The sequence below is a fragment of the Heptranchias perlo genome, chromosome 32 (assembly GCF_035084215.1).
Source record: "Heptranchias perlo isolate sHepPer1 chromosome 32, sHepPer1.hap1, whole genome shotgun sequence".
Taxonomy (NCBI): domain Eukaryota; kingdom Metazoa; phylum Chordata; class Chondrichthyes; order Hexanchiformes; family Hexanchidae; genus Heptranchias; species Heptranchias perlo.
The window spans coordinates 22,981,109-22,998,847 of NC_090356.1; the positions used below are offsets into that span (position 1 = coordinate 22,981,109).

Below are 17,739 nucleotides of genomic sequence, written 5' to 3' on the forward strand. Positions count from 1 at the left end.
AGATATTAGGACAGGTGACCAAAAAGCACTTGCTTGCTGCTGTACTGAAGTGTCATTTCTAGATTACTGCCTAGAGGTTCCTCCGAATTTGTGCCCAGAGAAATGTGTAATCTGGGCGCAAACCAATTATGTGGCTTAAAAGATCGCGGAATTTTGGGCGTAAGTGACGTCCATCCATTAAACTCTTCATCTAAATGAATCTCGTCCACAAAACGGGCCACACCCTCAGCTCTCCGATGCGAGTATTCTCCAATTGCACATGTTTGGCAGGATTGGGTGGGGGGCTTCTCAATATCGCGACCAGATTTTCAGGCGCAGTTGGAAAGAAATCCTTCTTCTGGTGTTTAATTGCAATTTTAGGAACATTTATAAAACATTTATCCTCACTGTGACCCGCTCTGTATTTTCTGTTTCTTCGAATGGATTTTTATGGCATAAGCACATGTCACATTAAAAATTGAAAAGCTTCCCCCGATTGCAGGTTCCGAAACATGAAGTGCCTGATGTGCAGGAATAATGATTAAATGAGTTGAAACCCAAATTTTCATGCTTAGGGAGTTAACATACTGGTGTGAGTTCAATGCTTTCCTTGGGCTCTGATTGTTTACCCTGATTTATGCCCATTTTAAGTTGGGGCGTATTCTAATGAGATTGGGAGGAGATTTGGGCAAAAATTAACATCGGCAAAATGAGCGCAGCATTGGGTGCAATTTTGCTTCTAACTTCCAGGTTGTGCCCAAAGAGGAAACTCCAGGCCTCTGTGCTTCAGTCCTGACTCAGAGGGAAGAATGGTACCAACTGAGCCAAGCTCACAGTTAGGGGTGCCCATTAGGCCTATTGGTTCATTTTGTCTTCGTTCAGGATTTGCGTGACCTTTTTTTGCAATTTCTCCCCTTCTCTCCTGAAGATGCTCGCTTATGCTGGGGCTGGGCATTCTTCATGTGAAAGCCAAAGAGACTCAGTTATGGCAGGCTGTTCAAGCCAAGCCTCATCCTGTCCTCACCCGCGGCCCAAACACATGCACGTTTCAGCTGGGCTCATGGCAGCTGCCAATCAGAAGTGAGAATGCTGGTTCATCTTTCCTTTTCTAGCCCAAGGTTGCTGAGGCTAAATGTCCCAACCACCGATCACAGATGAGTGAACTCATCACAGACCAGGAATGGAGCATGGCTCCTTCCCCAACATTTTAAATTTAAAACCCTCATTCTTGTTTATAAATTCCTCCATGGCCTGACTGCACCTTAGCCTCTGCAAGTTCTTTCAGCTCTATAACCCCTCTCAAACTTTCTGTTCCTCTGATTGCGGCCTTCATTCATAGAATCATAGTATCATGGAACCTTACAGTGCAGAAGGAAGCCATTCGGCCCAAAGTGCCTGTGCCAGCTCTTTCAAAGAACGATCCAATTAATCCCACTCCCCCGCTCTTTCTCCATAGCCCTGCAAATTTTTCCTTTTCAACTTATATATCCAATTCCCTTTTGAAAGTTATATTTAACCTGCTTCCACCGCCCTTTCAGGTGGTAAAACCTTCAGTCGCCTTGGTCCTCTCTCTTTCAATCTCTCCCTGGACCTCTCCAGCTCACCACTTCTTTCTCCACCTTTAAAAACCTTCTCAAAATCCACCTCCTCAGCCAAACTTTTCACTATATCGCCTAATTTCACTTTTCCCAGCTCAGTGTCCATTTCCAACTCCCATCTGCCTTGAGACATTTTTTTTTACATTAAAGGCACTATATAAATTCAAGTCGCTATTATTTATCAATGAGTTAACAAGTTCTTCTGTAACAATAGTGAACAAAGATGTCAGCCAGCAGGAGGCAGCGCAGCTGCACGATAAATAAACAGCTCAGTCTCCAAGATAGGGTGCACCTCCTATTCCACTGAAAACCGGCCAGAATCATTGGACACCAATCAGAAGAGCCAATCCTGGCTGATATTTTCTCTGTCCCTAGTCTAGAGGCACTGAGGCCAATTGTAGTGTTCAATTACTACACTGGATGTGATAAAAATATGAGAAATCTTGGAGCAAGAAAAAACTATTCACCCATCAAGCCCACTCCATCCTGAACATTGAATGACTATTCTGTTGTGGAGGCCACCTCCCCCCGCCTCCCACTCCCAGGCAACTATCTGTTGATCCCCTACTTTAAGGAGCATTAAGTTCCTGCCCTTTCTCCCTTGAAAAAAAACTAATTAAGTAGTGCTGTTAATATCGCATAGTCCTCAATCCCTCTTCTCAACCGACATTAATCCAGCTCCCTCCTAAAGCTATTAATTGATCCTTAGTCAACTCCCTTCTCTGGGAGTCTGTTCCTAATGTCCACTATCCAGTGGGGAAAAAACTTCTTTGCTGATCTTGCTCAAGACTTGTGGGATTATCTGACTTGCATAGGCTGGGGACTGAATCTGGGATGTTCCTGGTCCATATGGCTCAATATCACACTAGGAGGAAATCTGCTAAAACCATATAGGACATAGGAACATAGGAACAGGAGTAGGCCATTCAGCCCCTCGTGCCTGCTCCGCCATTTGATAAGATCATGGCTGATCTGTGATCTAGCTCCATATACTTGCCTTTGGCCCATATCCCTTAATACCTTTGGTTGCCAAAAAGCAATCTATCTCAGATTTAAATTTAGCATCTATCACTTACCATGAGTCCTGGCCTGTACCCTGCCACTCCCTTTGAAATAAGAATTTATTTCTAAACTATTCAGGCAAGTCCACATTTACTGCATTAAGTGGCAGTTCATTTCATGGACAGTGCTATCAAGCGGCACTTATCAATAACCTGCTCACCGATGCTCAGTTTGGGTTCTGCCAGGACCACTTGGCTCCAGACCTCATTACAGCCTTTGACCAAACATGGACACAACAGCTGAATTCCAGAGGTGAGGTGAGAGTGACTACATTTGACCAAATGTGGCACCAATGAGCTCTAGTAAAACTGAAGCCAATAGTGGCCAGGGAGGGAACTCTCCAATGGCTGGAATCATACCTGGCACAAAGGAAGATGGTAGTGGTTGTTGGCGGTAGTCATCTCAGCCCCAGGACATTGCTGCAGGAGGCCCTCAGGGCAGCGTGCTAGGCCCAACTATCTTCAGCTGCTTCATCAATGAACTTCCCTCCATCATATGGTCAGAAGTGGGGTTGTTTGCTGATGATTGCACAGTGTTCAGCTCCATTTACAATTCCTTATGAAGCAGACTATGCCTGCATGCAGCAAGATCTGGATAACATCCAGGTTTGTAAAATGTTAAGTAAATTTCATGCCACACAAGTGCCAGGCAACGACCATCTCCAACAAGACAGAGCATAACCACCTCCCCTTGACATTCAATGGCATTACCATCACTGAGTCCCCTACCATCAACATCCTGGGAGTCACAATTGACCATAAACTTAACTGGACCAGCCACATAAATGCCTTGGCTACTAGAGCAAGTCAGAGGCTGGGTATTCTGCAGCGAGTGACTCACCTCCTAATTCCCCAAAGCCTTTCCACCATCTACAAGGCACAAGTCAGGAGTGTGATGGATTACTCTTCACTCGCCTAGATGGGTGCAGCTGCAGCAACTCTCAAGAAGCTCGACACCATCCAGGTCAAAGGAGCCTGTTTGATCGGCAGCCCATCCACTGGCTTAAACATTCACTCCCTCCACCACCGGCGCACCGTGGCTACAGTTTGTACCATCTACAGGATGCAATGCAGCAACTCGCCAAGGCTTTTTTGACAGCACCTCCCAAACCCACGTCCTCTACCACCTAGAAGGACAAGGGCAGCAGGCACATGGGAACAACACCACCTGCCCGTTCCCCTCCAAGTCACACACCATACTGACTTGGAAATATATCTCCGTTCCTTCACTGTCGCTGGGTCAAAATCCTGGAACTCCCTACCTAACAGCAGTGTGGGAGAACCTTCACCACACGGACTGCAACAGTTCAAGAAGTAGGCTCACCACCACCTTCTCAAGGGCAATTAGGGATGGGCAATAAATGCTGGCCTTACCAGGGACGCCCACATCCCATGAATGAATTAAAAAAAATCTCTGCTGGTTACCTATAGCCCCATTACCTGGTCTCTGTTACTCACTGTTGATTACCTGTAGACCCACTATCCAGTTCCTCTCCTGCTGCTGCGTTCACACAGCCCTAATATCCAGTCTATCTCTACCCATACACTTCCCTGACTCATCCAACTCCTGTTCCAGGGTCAATGAGACCCCTGCATTTTGTTCTTGCCCCCAAACCGTCTAATCTCGGCTCCTTATTGAAAACTGGCCAAACTCAATTGAATAAAAATCAGCAGCAGTAGTGGAAACTAACAGAATAATTAGCAGTCCCAGCCCACATTGATCAGGTTAGCAACACCACACTGCCCGAACAATTCAGTTTGGTCTACACGGACTAGGTATATCAGAGTGTGGGAATATTAAAGTGTGGGTATATCAGAGTGTGGGTATATTAAAGTGTGGGTATATTAGAGTGTGGGTATGTTACAATGTGGGTATATTAGAGAGTGGGTATATTGACTGTAGGTATATTAGAGTGTGGGTATATTAGAGTGAGAGTAAATCAGAGTGTGGGTATATTAGAGTGTGGGTATATTAGAGTGTGGGTATATTAGAGTGTGGGTATATTGACTGTAGGTATATTAGAGTGTGGGTATATTAGAGTGAGAGTAAATCAGAGTGTGGGTATATTAGAGTGTGGGTATATTAGAGTGTGGGTATATCCAAGTGTGGATAGATCACAGTGTGGGTATATTAGAGTGTAGGTATATCAGAGAGTGGATATATGAGAGGGGGATATGAACAAATGTGTTACATGAGAGAGTGTTGTCTATCAGAGGTACATCAGAGAGTATTATACATACAGTGGATACCTGAGAGTATTGTATATCAGATGGTTTGGTATATCAGAGAGTGGGTACAGTACAACAGAGACTCTGATGTGCTGTCTCGATTCTCGATGCACTACACTCTACAAGACTTGTTAAAGGTGTAAATGGCAGGTTGACTCAGTTTTAGCACTCATACCTCTGTGTTAGCAGGTTGTGGATTCAAGTCCTACTATGGACTTCAGCATATAATCTAGGCTGACATCTCCAGCTGTCTGTTCAGGTGGCACTACTTGAAGAGTAAACAGTTCTCCTGATCCCAGCACCACCATTGTCTGAATCAGATAGAATTGCGAAAATGTCAGTACAGAAAGAGACCATTCAGCGAGCTGGCTGTAGATCGGAAGCATTGACATTAACAGCACTTCTTGCAAGTATTATTCTCCTGTAATAGACCAGAAAAGCCTCAGAAATTTTCCATTAGATGGCAGTGGTTTAATTCAATGCACAAGCACTTTTGGACATTTTCTCGATGGGTAAGTGCACCATCTTGGACTGTACAACACGGGCCAGGAAGGTTCCAGGTTTGATTCTTGGTCTGTGCTGCGTTGGCTGATCCCAGCCAAGGTGCCAATTGGAGCTGGCGCTCCTGATCACTGCAGTCACCCCTAGTGAAGAGTGTGTGTGTGGGGTGAGATTGGACTTGGGCAGAATCAGTCACCCTCTCCCCACTGATAATGTCTGGAGTGGCCGTTTGGCGATGACCTGGGGGGCTGCCCATCCTCCTCGGGGCCATTACCCAGTGAGGGTGGGAGACGGGGGTGGGAAATTGCCAAAAAGAATTAAATGATTTTGGAGTGAGTTGAGGAGTTGAGGAGTTGAATTTTATCATCAAAAAACTACAATAGGTAAAAGCCCCCAAAAAATCCCAGCACAAAACAGTGTATAAATATTCAAATGAAAGGGAAATGGGTGAGGGGCTGTCTGGATTTTTCCAGCTCCAGCCAGCTGTCAAGTCAAAATTTCCGGTCGCACATTTGATTTTTACGGGTCCCTGAGCACAGAGAGGTCAGAATAATTAGTTTCTGTAGTTGTGAAAGTGACCGGTTATTTACAATGATTCCTGAGTGCGTCGGGTGGAGGTAATGTTTGTGCAAACCTTTCCTTTCGTATTATTTTTTCTAAAAATATCTACCATCTTATTTTTCCTTCAATTAATTAAGGAACAGTCTGCTTTGTGTGTGTGTGTGAATCCATTCACCTTCATTGTTAAAGTCTGATGTTGAACATTCTTTTCCCGCAAGTGCTCCAGCCTAGAGTTGAAGATGATTTTCGTGCTGCAAATTATGTCCTTCGGTTTGGCCTTTGTGTCAACTATTTTCTTGATTGTGGCGACCTGGACGGATTGCTGGATGGTGAATGCTGATGATAGTTTGGAGGTAAGTGATCACTGACTTGTTTTGGAAATCACCTCCCCACCCCCACACCCCCACCCCTCGCCCACCAAAACTGGAACTCAACCGTAGACACCTTACCTTGCAAACCAGGGTCTTATCTAACTCATTGTTCTGTGTGGTGGCACTCTTGAATATTGGGGAGCTTATGGTTGTATTCTGGAACTGGCTTGTTTTCTGCAGTGCTGTTGGAGGAGGGAACTGCAGAGTGTAAGATGGTTGTGGGTTCAAGTCCCACTCCAGAGACTTGAGCACATAAGGTAGACTGATACTCCAGTGCTGTACTGAGGGGGTGCCACACTGTCAGAGGTGCCACCTTTCGGATGAGACGTTAAACCGAGGCCCCATCTGACCTCTCGGGTGGACGTAAAAGATCCCATGGCACTATTTCGAAGAAGAGCAGGGGAGCTCTCCCCAGTGTCCTGTCCAGCATTTATCCCTCAACCAACACCTGAAACAGATTATCTGGTCATTTATTTCATTGCTGTTTGTGGGAGCTTGCTGTGCACAAATTGGCTGCTGTGTTTTCTACATTACAACAGTGACTACACTTCAAAAATACTTAATTGGCTGTAAAATGCTTTGGGATGTCCTGAGGTCATGAAAGGCGCTATATAAATGCAAGTTCTTTCTTTCTTTGTATGAAATGTGCTGGGTATGTGAGTGCCAGTGCTGATTATGTCGGGATGGATGAGCTGGGATGGGTCGATGGCGTTCATCCTCTGTATCTGTCTTGTGGCAAATCAGTCATTCATTCCCATGCTGTCAGGACAGGGCTGGTTTCAGAAATCTGAAACTGTGGTTGCTCCTTGTCTTTCACCTCTACGAGTTGAACCCTTGACTGCAGCTCTTGTTTGGGGGTTGGGGGGGGAGGCAACAATGGTGGTAATTAGCGCACTGTTCCGTCATGGAAGGGCTACTGCTGGAATTCTGTGGAGAACGATCGTAAGCAGGGCCACTGATTCAGGGCAAATGTATAAGTCAAATTCCATAATTTCTTATGTGGGATTCTGAGATTTTTACTAGTATTTTGGAGGACTGTATTACAGAATTCCATCTGTTTGTAATTAGGCCCATTGGGTTTATGGTGACTGAATAAATCAAACTCTGTCATTTGTTACACTGGATTACAGAATTTTTAATGTTGTCTTGGGGATTGGACGCAATTCCATCCATTTTTCTATGAAAACCACAAATCAGTTACCTTGATCATAAGTAGGCGAGATACAGAGTATTGCTCTCTCCCCAGTGGAGAGTGGATTTGGGGGTTGGTAGGATTGGATGTGAGAAAAAGGCTTGTTGAGTTACAAATAACAAGCTCACACATAAGCTCACAAACTGAGAATAGCTGAATAGGACTTCAATATTTATCCTCCCAATGTTTTTGCATTTGGAAAGCTGAAAGAACGAAACGATTGACCCTCATTGAAAAATAGCCTGTTTACTGCCTAAGGAGCTGGCACATGCCAGAGGCGGTGAATGGCCTTTATTTGTTCCTAACATATGTTCTGATGATGGCGCAAGTTGTACTTATTGTGTAACTTTTGCCCTTTGCCATAAAACTATGCTAAAACGTTTGGCTAATGGGCTATATGCGGGCACGGAGCCAGTGTTAGCCCCATTAAGATATCCCGGGCAAGGGTGTTGTGATGGCACATCTTGTTAAAGCCCTTGTGAGCTGGTCATGTGGTGGGGAGATGTTCGGTTCAGGACCTGAAACAGGGGAGGTATCAGCAATGTGCCCGCTGTGTCTGCCCAACGCCATGGTCGAGAGACCCGAATCATTTTCAGGTTCAAGCCTCATTTAGGTTTTACCGGCAAGCTGCGGGCGCCAAACAGGCCCTCCTCCCTTGCTTGCTGGTTTCGTGATGTGGAAAATTGGCCGTCTTCTGCAAAGAGCTGTCCAGCAGGTAGAGCCTGTTGGGCGGGGGGGGGGGGAGGGGGGCGGGGCGGGGGGGTTGGTGAGGGAAGCAGATAACGGGGGAAGGGGGTGGGGGGAGGCAAGAATAGGCCGGCTACGAGCCGAAAGATTTTTCGGGGGCCAGGAGGAGCATGGATGCTTTTTCTGGCCCCTCAAAAATTTTTTTTAAAGATCAAAACTCACCTTTTCGGAGAAGGCTCCAGTGGTCCCTTTAAGGACCACTAGTAAGGCCACTCAATGCCTGGAAAAGGAGGCACAAGCATGTACTTCGCATGCTCCGCCCACTTCTCCTTGAAAATTGCAATCGGAGGTCCTACAAGCTGCGTAGGACCCCTATTTGCATATTTAAGCAGCCTCCCACCTGTTTTGAGCGGGAGTGCTGGGCGCCCATTTAAAGACCAGCTTGAAAATTGAATCAGGCGGGTACAAATCCCCACCAGATTTTCGTCTCCCAATTGCCAATTTTTCAGGCAAGGAACGGGCAGCAGGAAGTTGAACACTAACTTTTAAACACTTTTCATACCTGTTTGCATCTTTCTCCTCATTCCCTTCATCTCATTTTGAGGTGGGAGCACCTTCCAAGGCATTGGAACATGGGGACATAGGAGCAGGAGTAGGCCATTCAGCCCCTGGAGCCTGTTCCACCATTCAATAAGATTATGGCTGATCTGTGTCTGAACCTGCCTCGGTTCCGTAACCTTTAATACCCTTGCCTAACAAAAATCAATCAATCTCAGTTTTGAAATTTTCTTTTGACCCCCAGTCTCAACAGCTTTTTGGGGGAGAGCTCCAGATTTCCACTACCCTTTGTGTGAAGAAATGTTTGCGGATATCACCCCTGAATGGCCCAGCTCTGACTTTAAGGTTATGCCCACCTCCCCCCATCAGAGGAAATAGTTTCTCTCTATCTATGCCATCAACTCCTTTAATCATCTTAAACCCCTCAATTACATCACCCCTTGTTCTCCACTGGGCTTTCACTGGCTCCAAAAGCTGTTTTTTCCCCTCAGTTGAAAGCTCGAAGATTGAAACAGTTGCTTCTTTGACTTGGTCAACTCTTGAAGCACAAAAATACATCAAACCTGAAAGGATTATTTTCTGTCGAAAAGGCTCTCCGGCAGTCTCCAGAGCCCAGCAGCGATGGATTAATAAACTCATCCATGGCACAGTAAGGGTTAATGTCACACATGATATTTTAAAGAAGAATACGTCAGCAATGATCCAGGGTGAACATCAAAAGAATCAGAAAGCTAACCATCGCAAATAAATATTTGATGTAATTTCAACCTTGTGAGGATTTCACATATTTCTAAGAATTTACTGGCAGCTCATAGTGTGCTGTTTTATTTCAGTAAATTAAATTGGTCTCGTAGAGGGCCAGACAGTCCTAGCCAGCTAGATGACCATTACAGACATGGCCAAAAGGTCCTGTCCAGCAAGTTGACCATTTAGGGGAAGCTAGATAAGGACATGAGGGAGAAAGGATTGGAAGGATATGTCGAGAGGGTGAGATGAAGTAAATAGAGTTGGAAGAGGTTCGTGTGGAGCACAAATACCGCCATGGACCAGTTGGGCTAAATGGCCTGTTTCTGCGCTATAAATTCTATGTAATTCTGTGTAATTATACACAGACTGCCTGGTCAGTGAATTGACCATTATAGACATGGCCAGACTGCCTGGTCAGTGAGCTGACCATTATAGACATGGCCAGACTGCTTGGCCAGCGAGATGACCATTATAGACATGGCCAGACTGCCCTTGCTGATTAGCTGACCAATATAGTCATGGCCAGACTGCCCTGGTGGACAGGTAATCATAATAGACATGGTCAGATTGCTCTGTAGGAGAGATGAACACTACTGGCATGCCCAGACTGACCTGGAGGAAAGGTGAACAGGATAAACAGGGTCTTGATGGAGCATTGACTGGCACAGATAGACACAAATGATCTTAATTCTTTCTCTTACTCAAATTCCCAGGTCAGTCAGAAATGCAGGGGCTTGTGGTGGGAGTGCGTCACGAACTCCATGGACGGGATCAGGACGTGCGATCAATATGACTCCATATTAGCAGAACATCCACGTAAGTAGCTACAGAAGACCAGGTGCATAATGCACTGAAGCAGTTGTTCATTGGCCAGAGTGGTGGGGAGCTCTGGTCCACCTTACCAATGTGGAATGTGTTTGAGAGCACTAATAGCCCTCAGGTAACATGATGGATCAATTGGAATCGTTTTGTGGGTATGTACTGTCTTTGAAAAATGCAGCAATTTTCCATTATTGTGAGAGTCCTTCAGGTTATTAAATGTTCCCGGGTGCTGCAGGTATCCCTTGTTTAGCATTAGATCTCCACAAGGTTATGTGACATGAGCAGCTTTTGAAAGTTACGACGGGAATAAAACAAATGTAATTACTCAAAAAAATGGGATAAAGAAATGAAGGCAGAAATCTCAAGTCGGCAAAGTTCATGCTTAAAGCACTCGTACTACATTCCTGTATGTGCTGTTGTTAGGAAGGAGTTATCCCAATTAAAATAAACTCGCACATTTTCATTCTTACTTCTGAGTGAGGTAGTTGTGGGTTCAATCACCACTCCACGCTTTGAGTTTATAATCCAAGGTGACACAGCAGTGTGGCACTGAGGGAGTGCTACATTGTCAGAGGTGCTGTACTTCTGATGAGGTGATCAGATAGATGTAAAAGATCCCATAGCACTATTTGAAGAAGAGTAGGGAGTTCTCTCAGTGTCTTGACCAAGATTCATCCCTCAACCAGCACCATCAAAAACAGATTAACTGGTCATTTATCTCATTTGCTGTTTGTGGGACCTTGCTGTGTGCAAATTGGCTGCTGCGTTTGGCTGTAATTCAAATGTAATTCATTGGCTGTGAAGCAGCTTGGGATGTCCTGAGGATGTGAAAGGTGCAGTATAAATACAAGTTCTTTCTTTCTGGTACGAATGCATTAATTTAAATGGATGGAAAATCAGGCACTGCTAGCACTCAACCAGGAAATACGCCCTCCAATTTTCGTCTAGCACTGGGATAATGGAGCTGGAGTTAGCTGTCTAAACCCTGGGAGGCAGCTCACAGATTCCGGTCTCCCAGAATCTAAACTAAAATAGCATCAGTAGAAAAACTGCTTCGAAGTGATCATAGAAAGGGTTCCATTCCCTCTGGTACTTTGCTTTGCCTTAACCCATTCATGTAAAATTCCTTTGACTTCTAATCTAATGCATTTATTAACCCATTTATTTTAACAAGAGTGTTAACATAGTGCACAAAGGAACCTTAAGTGAACTGGTTAACCAGTGGACTATAAGAAGAAGTTGAACCCCAACGAAATATGCTCATTCCCTGGACACCAGTACCCAGTGTCAGCATCAAGGACTCTCTCAAACCAGCCACCCTATTGGTTCTTCGGGTAATTTAGCATCAGTCGGTGACAAATTAAGGGCAGTTGTGGATTCAAACCCATTAGGAATTAGGTTGAGAAAACACCAAACTCATTGCAACATTAACAATAACTTGTATCTATATACTGGTAAAATATTTCACAGGAGTGTAATCAGACAGAAATTGACACCGAGAAGGAGACATTAGGACAGGCGACCAAATGCTTGGTCAAAGAGGTAGGTTTTAAGTAGCATCTTAAAGGAGGAGAGAGAGGTGGAGAAGTGAAGAGGTTTGGGGGGGAATTCTAGAGCTTAGGGCCTAGACGGTTGAAGGCACGGCTGCCATTGGTGAGGCGAAGGAAGTGGGGTTGCACAAGAGGCCAGAGTTGGAGGAACACAGAGTTCTTGTAGGGTTGTGGGGCTGGAGGAGGTTACTGAGATAGGGAGGGGAGAGGCCATGGAGGAATTTGAACACAAGGATAAGAATTTTATAATTGTGGCGTTGCCGGACCGGGAGCCAATGTAAGCCAACGAGCACAGGGTTGATGGGTGGATGGGACTTGGTGCGAGTTAGGGTATGGGCAGCAGAGTTTTGGATGAGCTCAGTGGAGGGTGGATCACTTAGAATCCTCCTAGCTATCAGAGAAAGGAAACTTCCATCCCATTCAAGCCCTGGTGGTGATACAGAGAAGAGCCATGAGGTTAGAGTTACTATATTGATGTATGAGGAAAGATTAGAGAAACTTGGGCTCTTCATCCTTAAGAGGAGGGAGTTGAAAGAGATCTTATAAGGGTGTATAACAACAGCCACGTGCATTTTTATAGCGCCTCTTAAATAGAAAAAACATCCCAAGACGCTTCATGGAGGCATGAGGGAAATAAAACAGACACCGAGCTAAAGGAGGGATTTGAAGGGGTGAACGTAAGCTTAGTCAAAGAGGTAGGTTTTAAGGAAAGTCTTCAAGGAGGAGAGTTAGGTGGAGGGGTTCAGCGAAGGGAATTCCAGAGATTGGGACCTATGAAGATGAAGGCATGGCTGCCAATGTTGGGGCAAGGGGGGAGGAATCCTGAGGCCAAAGGAATGCAGAGTTCTGGGGGAGGAAGACTATAGAGCTAGAGGAGATTGTAGAGATAGGGAAGAGTGAGGCCATGGAGGGATTTAATGACAAGGACAAGAAAATAAGAATATATTTAAGCTATAGGATGCACAAGTTAAATCTAGACCACCACTTCCAGGTAAATCGTAACATTAGGACAAGGGGCTGAGGTTCAAACTGGGGAAAAACATAGGAATGCTGTCAGCTCGTTCTTCTTTGCATGAAGAATGATCAACACTGGGAATGGGTCAGATAGTGAGGCAAAAATTCTGGAATAGTTTAGGAGCCAGGCAGATGCTATGACGAGGGCCAAATCACCGTCCTTACTTTTTATCCTGCTTTGCCCTGTACTTCCAAGAGTCTGAACCAGATTCAAACTGTCTCAGAGGTTAAAGGTCAATTGTTCAAAACAAAAGCCACCCCACAACCCTTAACAAATTACAAATGAGATTCAGTATCAAATAAGGAAGAGCAGTCACTCTTTGATCATTTAATTTTCAGAGCTTTTATATCTAATTTTATTTATTTATGTTGAATGCACAATTAGAAACAGATGTGCAATTGTGAAATATTTCACTCCAAATAAGCAACAAAATAAATCCCAGTGAAAGGGTCATTTTTTTTACATAATGGGATAGAAAAGGTAAACCTGACACAATACTTTTAAATCCATTGAGGTAACAGGATAAGAGGGTTTAGGGTTATGAACAACAAGTTAGGGACAGATGGTAAGACCAAACAAACTTTCATTTATATAGTGCCTTTCATCATCTCAGGGCATCCCAAAGCACTTTACAGCCAATGAAGTACTTTTGAAATGTGGTCACAGTTATAATGTAGGGAACCACGACAGCCAATTTGTGCCCAGCAAGGTCCCACAAACAGTAATTAGATAAATGACCAGATAATTTGTTTTTGTGGTGTCAGTTGAGGGCTAAATATTTGTAAGATACTGGGGGAACTCCCTTGCTCTTCTTTGAAAAGTGCCATGGGATCTTTTATGTCTACCCGAGAGGTTTAACATCTCTTCTGAAAGACGGCACCTCTGGCAGTGCAGCACTCCCTCAGTACTTCACTGGAGTGTCAGCCCAAATTATTGCTCAGGTCTCTGGAGTGACGCTTAAATACACAACCTTCTGACTCAGAGGCAAGAGCGTTACCACTGAGCCAAGGCTAACAACTTGTATTTCTTTACATGGGGGTTCACTAATGTACTTTAGGAAAGGAAACTTGCCCTCCTTACTTGCTCTGACCTATATGTGACTCCAGTCCACACCAACGTAGTTGACTCTTAACTGCCCTCCAAAGTGGCCTACCAAGTCACTCAGCTGTATCAAACTGCAATAAGTGTTAGCCTTACAAGCAACTCTTATATCCTGAGAATGAATGAAAAAAACCTGGGGCAGATTGCAAGGAAGGGTTGTTGAAGCCAGAGTACTGGACTCAATTAAGAAACAGCTAAATACTGTAATGGAAAAATACCCTCAGTGGTATTCAGGAAGGATGAGATCATGAGGGCCGATGGGCTCTCTTCATCTGACTCTATCTTGAGGCATTTGTGACATCTAATATAAATATATTAAGTGAGTTTCTTTCTTTCTCTCCTTTTCTTCCAGTTAAGATAGTGCTCACTCGAGCGCTAATGATTACAGCAGACATTCTGGCAGGCTTTGCACTTATTATATTAATTTTGGGATTGGACTGTGTGAAGATTCTAAGAGATGAACCTCAGATCAAATTAAGGATCTGTTACATGGCAGGCTTCATTTTTGGAATAGGAGGTAAGACTGACTCATTTAATTGATTTGGTAACACATTTCTTAAAGGGTGCTTGGTGAAATAATTGAAGAGTTCTCCCGATGGCACAATTGGTTTGTGCACGACCTGATATGGACCTGAGCCATGTGGACCAGGAAGATCCTAAGTTTTATTGCTGACTTGTGTTCACTGAGCTGGTTTCAGGCTATGGATGTGCTACAATTAGCCTTCGTGTTCCAGGTAGCCAGGGGCAAAATCAGCCAGGGTTCCCGCTTCTGATTTCTCTCGCCGCTGGCAAATGCTAATGTGTGGATATTGGATGAGGACAGGATTGGGCTTTGCTGTAAAGCCCTCAATTATTGACTAGCCTGATTAAGATAATGTCAATCCGAAAATCTGGGCTTCACTGACTGGGATCGGACATGAAAAATGGATTCTTGGATGAGCCACCAAAAGCTGTGGAACCAAAATCCAGTAACAGTCATCACCTTCAGGAGAGAGGGAAGGGAATTGGGGATTTTTTTTTAATATGTGCACTATCATTATTAAAAAAACCTCTTAGGGACCATTTTTATGTGTCTGTCCAAACAATGTGATGTAATGATGTAAATTATCCATTGTTTTATTGAAAAGCCATAGAAAACCAAGGTCTATAGATACCACTAATGTTGAAACGAGTGGGAAAGAAGATGAGATCATTCAAGAAGCAGGGGTTAGGTGGCATAAAGCTTGGACTTTCAAACCCTGTAAATTGTAGGAGGAAGGGAAGACTGGGGGCATATGATACTTTAGAGTAAGGCCTATACAGTTCATTCTCAGTCATTAGCAAATGTAGTGTCTTGAGACCCACTGGAAGCAATTTTAAGTTTTTTTAACGTGTTAGGATTATGTTGGTATTGAGGGTGGTTGAGGCCAAGTCTCTGGACACATTGAAGAAACAGCTAAATGGAAAAATAGTTAGTTAATGGGATGACACTAGGATTGTCAATGGGAAAACATTAGGGTTGACAATGGGAAAGCATTAGGGTTGGTAATGGGATACATTAGGGTTGGTAATGGGATACATTAGGGTTGGTAATTGGAAACATTAGGATTGTAGGGTTGTAATGAGAAACATTAGGGTTGATAATGGGAAGATGGTAAGATTGTTATCCTGGAAAGATGGGATCAAATGGGCTACAGGGTCTTCTTTATCCAAAATCTGTCTTGTAACTGTGTGAAGCCCTCGGTAAGATGGAATGTATAAAGCTGTAAATTGACTTGGTGACTGTCTGTCTGCAGGTATCCCAGGTATGATCGGTTCAGTGTGGTACGCTGTGGATGTGTATGTGGAAAGAGCTACACTGGTACTGCAGAATGTGTTTTTAGGAATTCAGTACGAATTTGGTTGGTCCTGCTGGTTGGGAATGGCTGGGTCGACAGGCTGCTTCCTGGCTTCCATCGTGTTAACCTGTTGCCTCTATCTTTTCAGAGGTAAGTTGTATCCAACTTTAGTCCCTCCACAACAATTAGCTGTCTTCCTCTTCCTAGTGCCCTGTATTACTGTGGCACAAATAATGGGAATTACATCGTACGATATACTCAATGATATTTGCACTTTATTACAATATGCCCGCCCATATTTAGATGGAATCATTGGATGTTTGACGGGGCTTCTGGGGGGATATCCAGGAAGTGTGGATGACTAGTCAGCACAGCTTTCTGCCCGATTTTCTGCTCCCGCCTTTTGGAGTCATACCAGAGAACTGGCATAGCTGCAGAGGAAAATCGGCCTCTGCACTCTTAAAAACCCCATCTGGAATGACACTTATTTCTGTTTTCTTAAACAGATTCTAGAACTGCACGATCCAACCTATCCTTCTATCAATATGGAAGAACAGCCACTGGCAAAATGTACGCCATGGATTCACGAGTCTAGATGCATCTCCTCTAGAACTGTGTACCAGACTTAAATGTAACAGCTTCTCCTGTCCGTCAAAGGACATATTGCACCCTTAAAAAAGGTGAAAGGCTACATATTGCAGCTGGTTTTAATTGTTAATGCTTTTGAATTGTTTTTTGTGTACACCGAATCACAAAGAGGAGGCACTGATGTAGTTTAGTTAAATACAATCATCGAGTACAATCACAAATTTCTATTTAGAGCAGTAAATTGTTTTAATAAATCCTTTACGTGCAGTTGTGATGAAAAGCTTGATGTCACATGACGAAAAGAATAAAATGTACCTTTGGAAAGTGTGAATCAGTTCTATATTTCAAATCTGTGCAGTGCCTGAAGTAAATTATGAATGAATGAACATGCTAATTGCTCAATGGAATTTTAAGTAAGGTAATGAAGTGGAAATATCGTGGAAACTGTTGCCCAAGGGGTATAAATAGTGGCTTGAACCTTGGTGCCTTTAACTCTCAAGGGCAAAGACCTGACTGTTAGGTAATCTGTACTGTTTGTAAAGGATTACAGCACTTTTAGATTTTTTTTAATTGGGAAAACTGGATGAAGAGCCAAAGACTCAAGGTGCAGGATACAGTCAAGGTTGAAAAAAGTAGGAGCGAAGATGAGGTCAATCTGGAAGTAGTAATTATGTGGTGCCAAGATCATCTTTTAAAACCTGTAAATTTTAGGAGGAAGGGATGTCCCAGGGAGGTAAGAAGTTCCATTGTTTTTTGAGTCACTGGGATAGGATGAGTTAGAGCAGGCGACAGTACGGTGAGACTTGATTTCAACACGGTGAGGAAGAAGTATTTCTGTGCTGTTGGATCTTTTGGACTTCTCAAAGACAAGATGAGGTAAATCAGGGAGCAGTGATTATATGACACTAAGTTTGGATATCTATTCATTGAGTGTTAATCCAAGAGGAAACAAATGTTGTCCAGAGAGAGATTTCATCTCACCATCATTAGTGGATGCTTCTATCTTCCTCAACTATTATTTCATGCTTCTGATGGATTCCCCCAATGGCTCAGTAGGTAACCACACCACCTGATGTAGTATTAAGCTATAGACATCAAGAAGGTTCCAAGTACAATCCCCAGTCAATTGGCACGTTTCAGCCAGGACAACAGTAGAAATCCTACAGTTAGCCTTGATGCCCTAGGGCTATTGAGAGAAAAATCAGCCAGAGTTCCTGCTTCTGATTCCTACCAAGCTACTCCTACTGTAAGGTGCATGTGTGTGCATATTGGGTGAGAGACAGAGTTTGGCTTCCTTCATGGTCAAATACTGACGGAAACTCACTGTCCAGGCTCACACGATGAATGGCCTCTTGGAAGAAC

General features: G+C 44.0%; 1 protein-coding gene across 1 annotated transcript; it reads left to right on the top strand.

The window, feature by feature from the left end:
• The first annotated feature begins 5,905 nt into the window (after positions 1 to 5,905).
• On the top strand, positions 5,906 to 16,708 carry LOC137300859 (claudin-16-like). The gene is made up of 6 exons (XM_067970112.1): positions 5,906 to 5,985; positions 6,148 to 6,282; positions 10,198 to 10,300; positions 14,325 to 14,489; positions 15,748 to 15,939; positions 16,296 to 16,708. The coding sequence occupies exons 2-6, from the start codon at positions 6,169 to 6,171 to the stop codon at positions 16,382 to 16,384; spliced, it is 663 nt and encodes a 220-aa protein (XP_067826213.1). The 5' UTR covers positions 5,906 to 5,985; positions 6,148 to 6,168; the 3' UTR covers positions 16,385 to 16,708.
• The last annotated feature ends 1,031 nt before the right edge of the window (positions 16,709 to 17,739 follow it).

Excerpts from the sequence above, each read along its gene's own strand:
- LOC137300859 (XM_067970112.1), top strand. The coding sequence starts at position 6,169 with ATGATTTTCGTGCTGCAAATTATGTCCTTCGGTTTGGCCTTTGTGTCA. Across the intron at positions 6,283-10,197 it reads ATGCTGATGATAGTTTGGAG|GTCAGTCAGAAATGCAGGGG; the intron begins GTAAGTGATCAC and ends TCAAATTCCCAG. Across the intron at positions 15,940-16,295 it reads TTGCCTCTATCTTTTCAGAG|ATTCTAGAACTGCACGATCC; the intron begins GTAAGTTGTATC and ends TTTCTTAAACAG.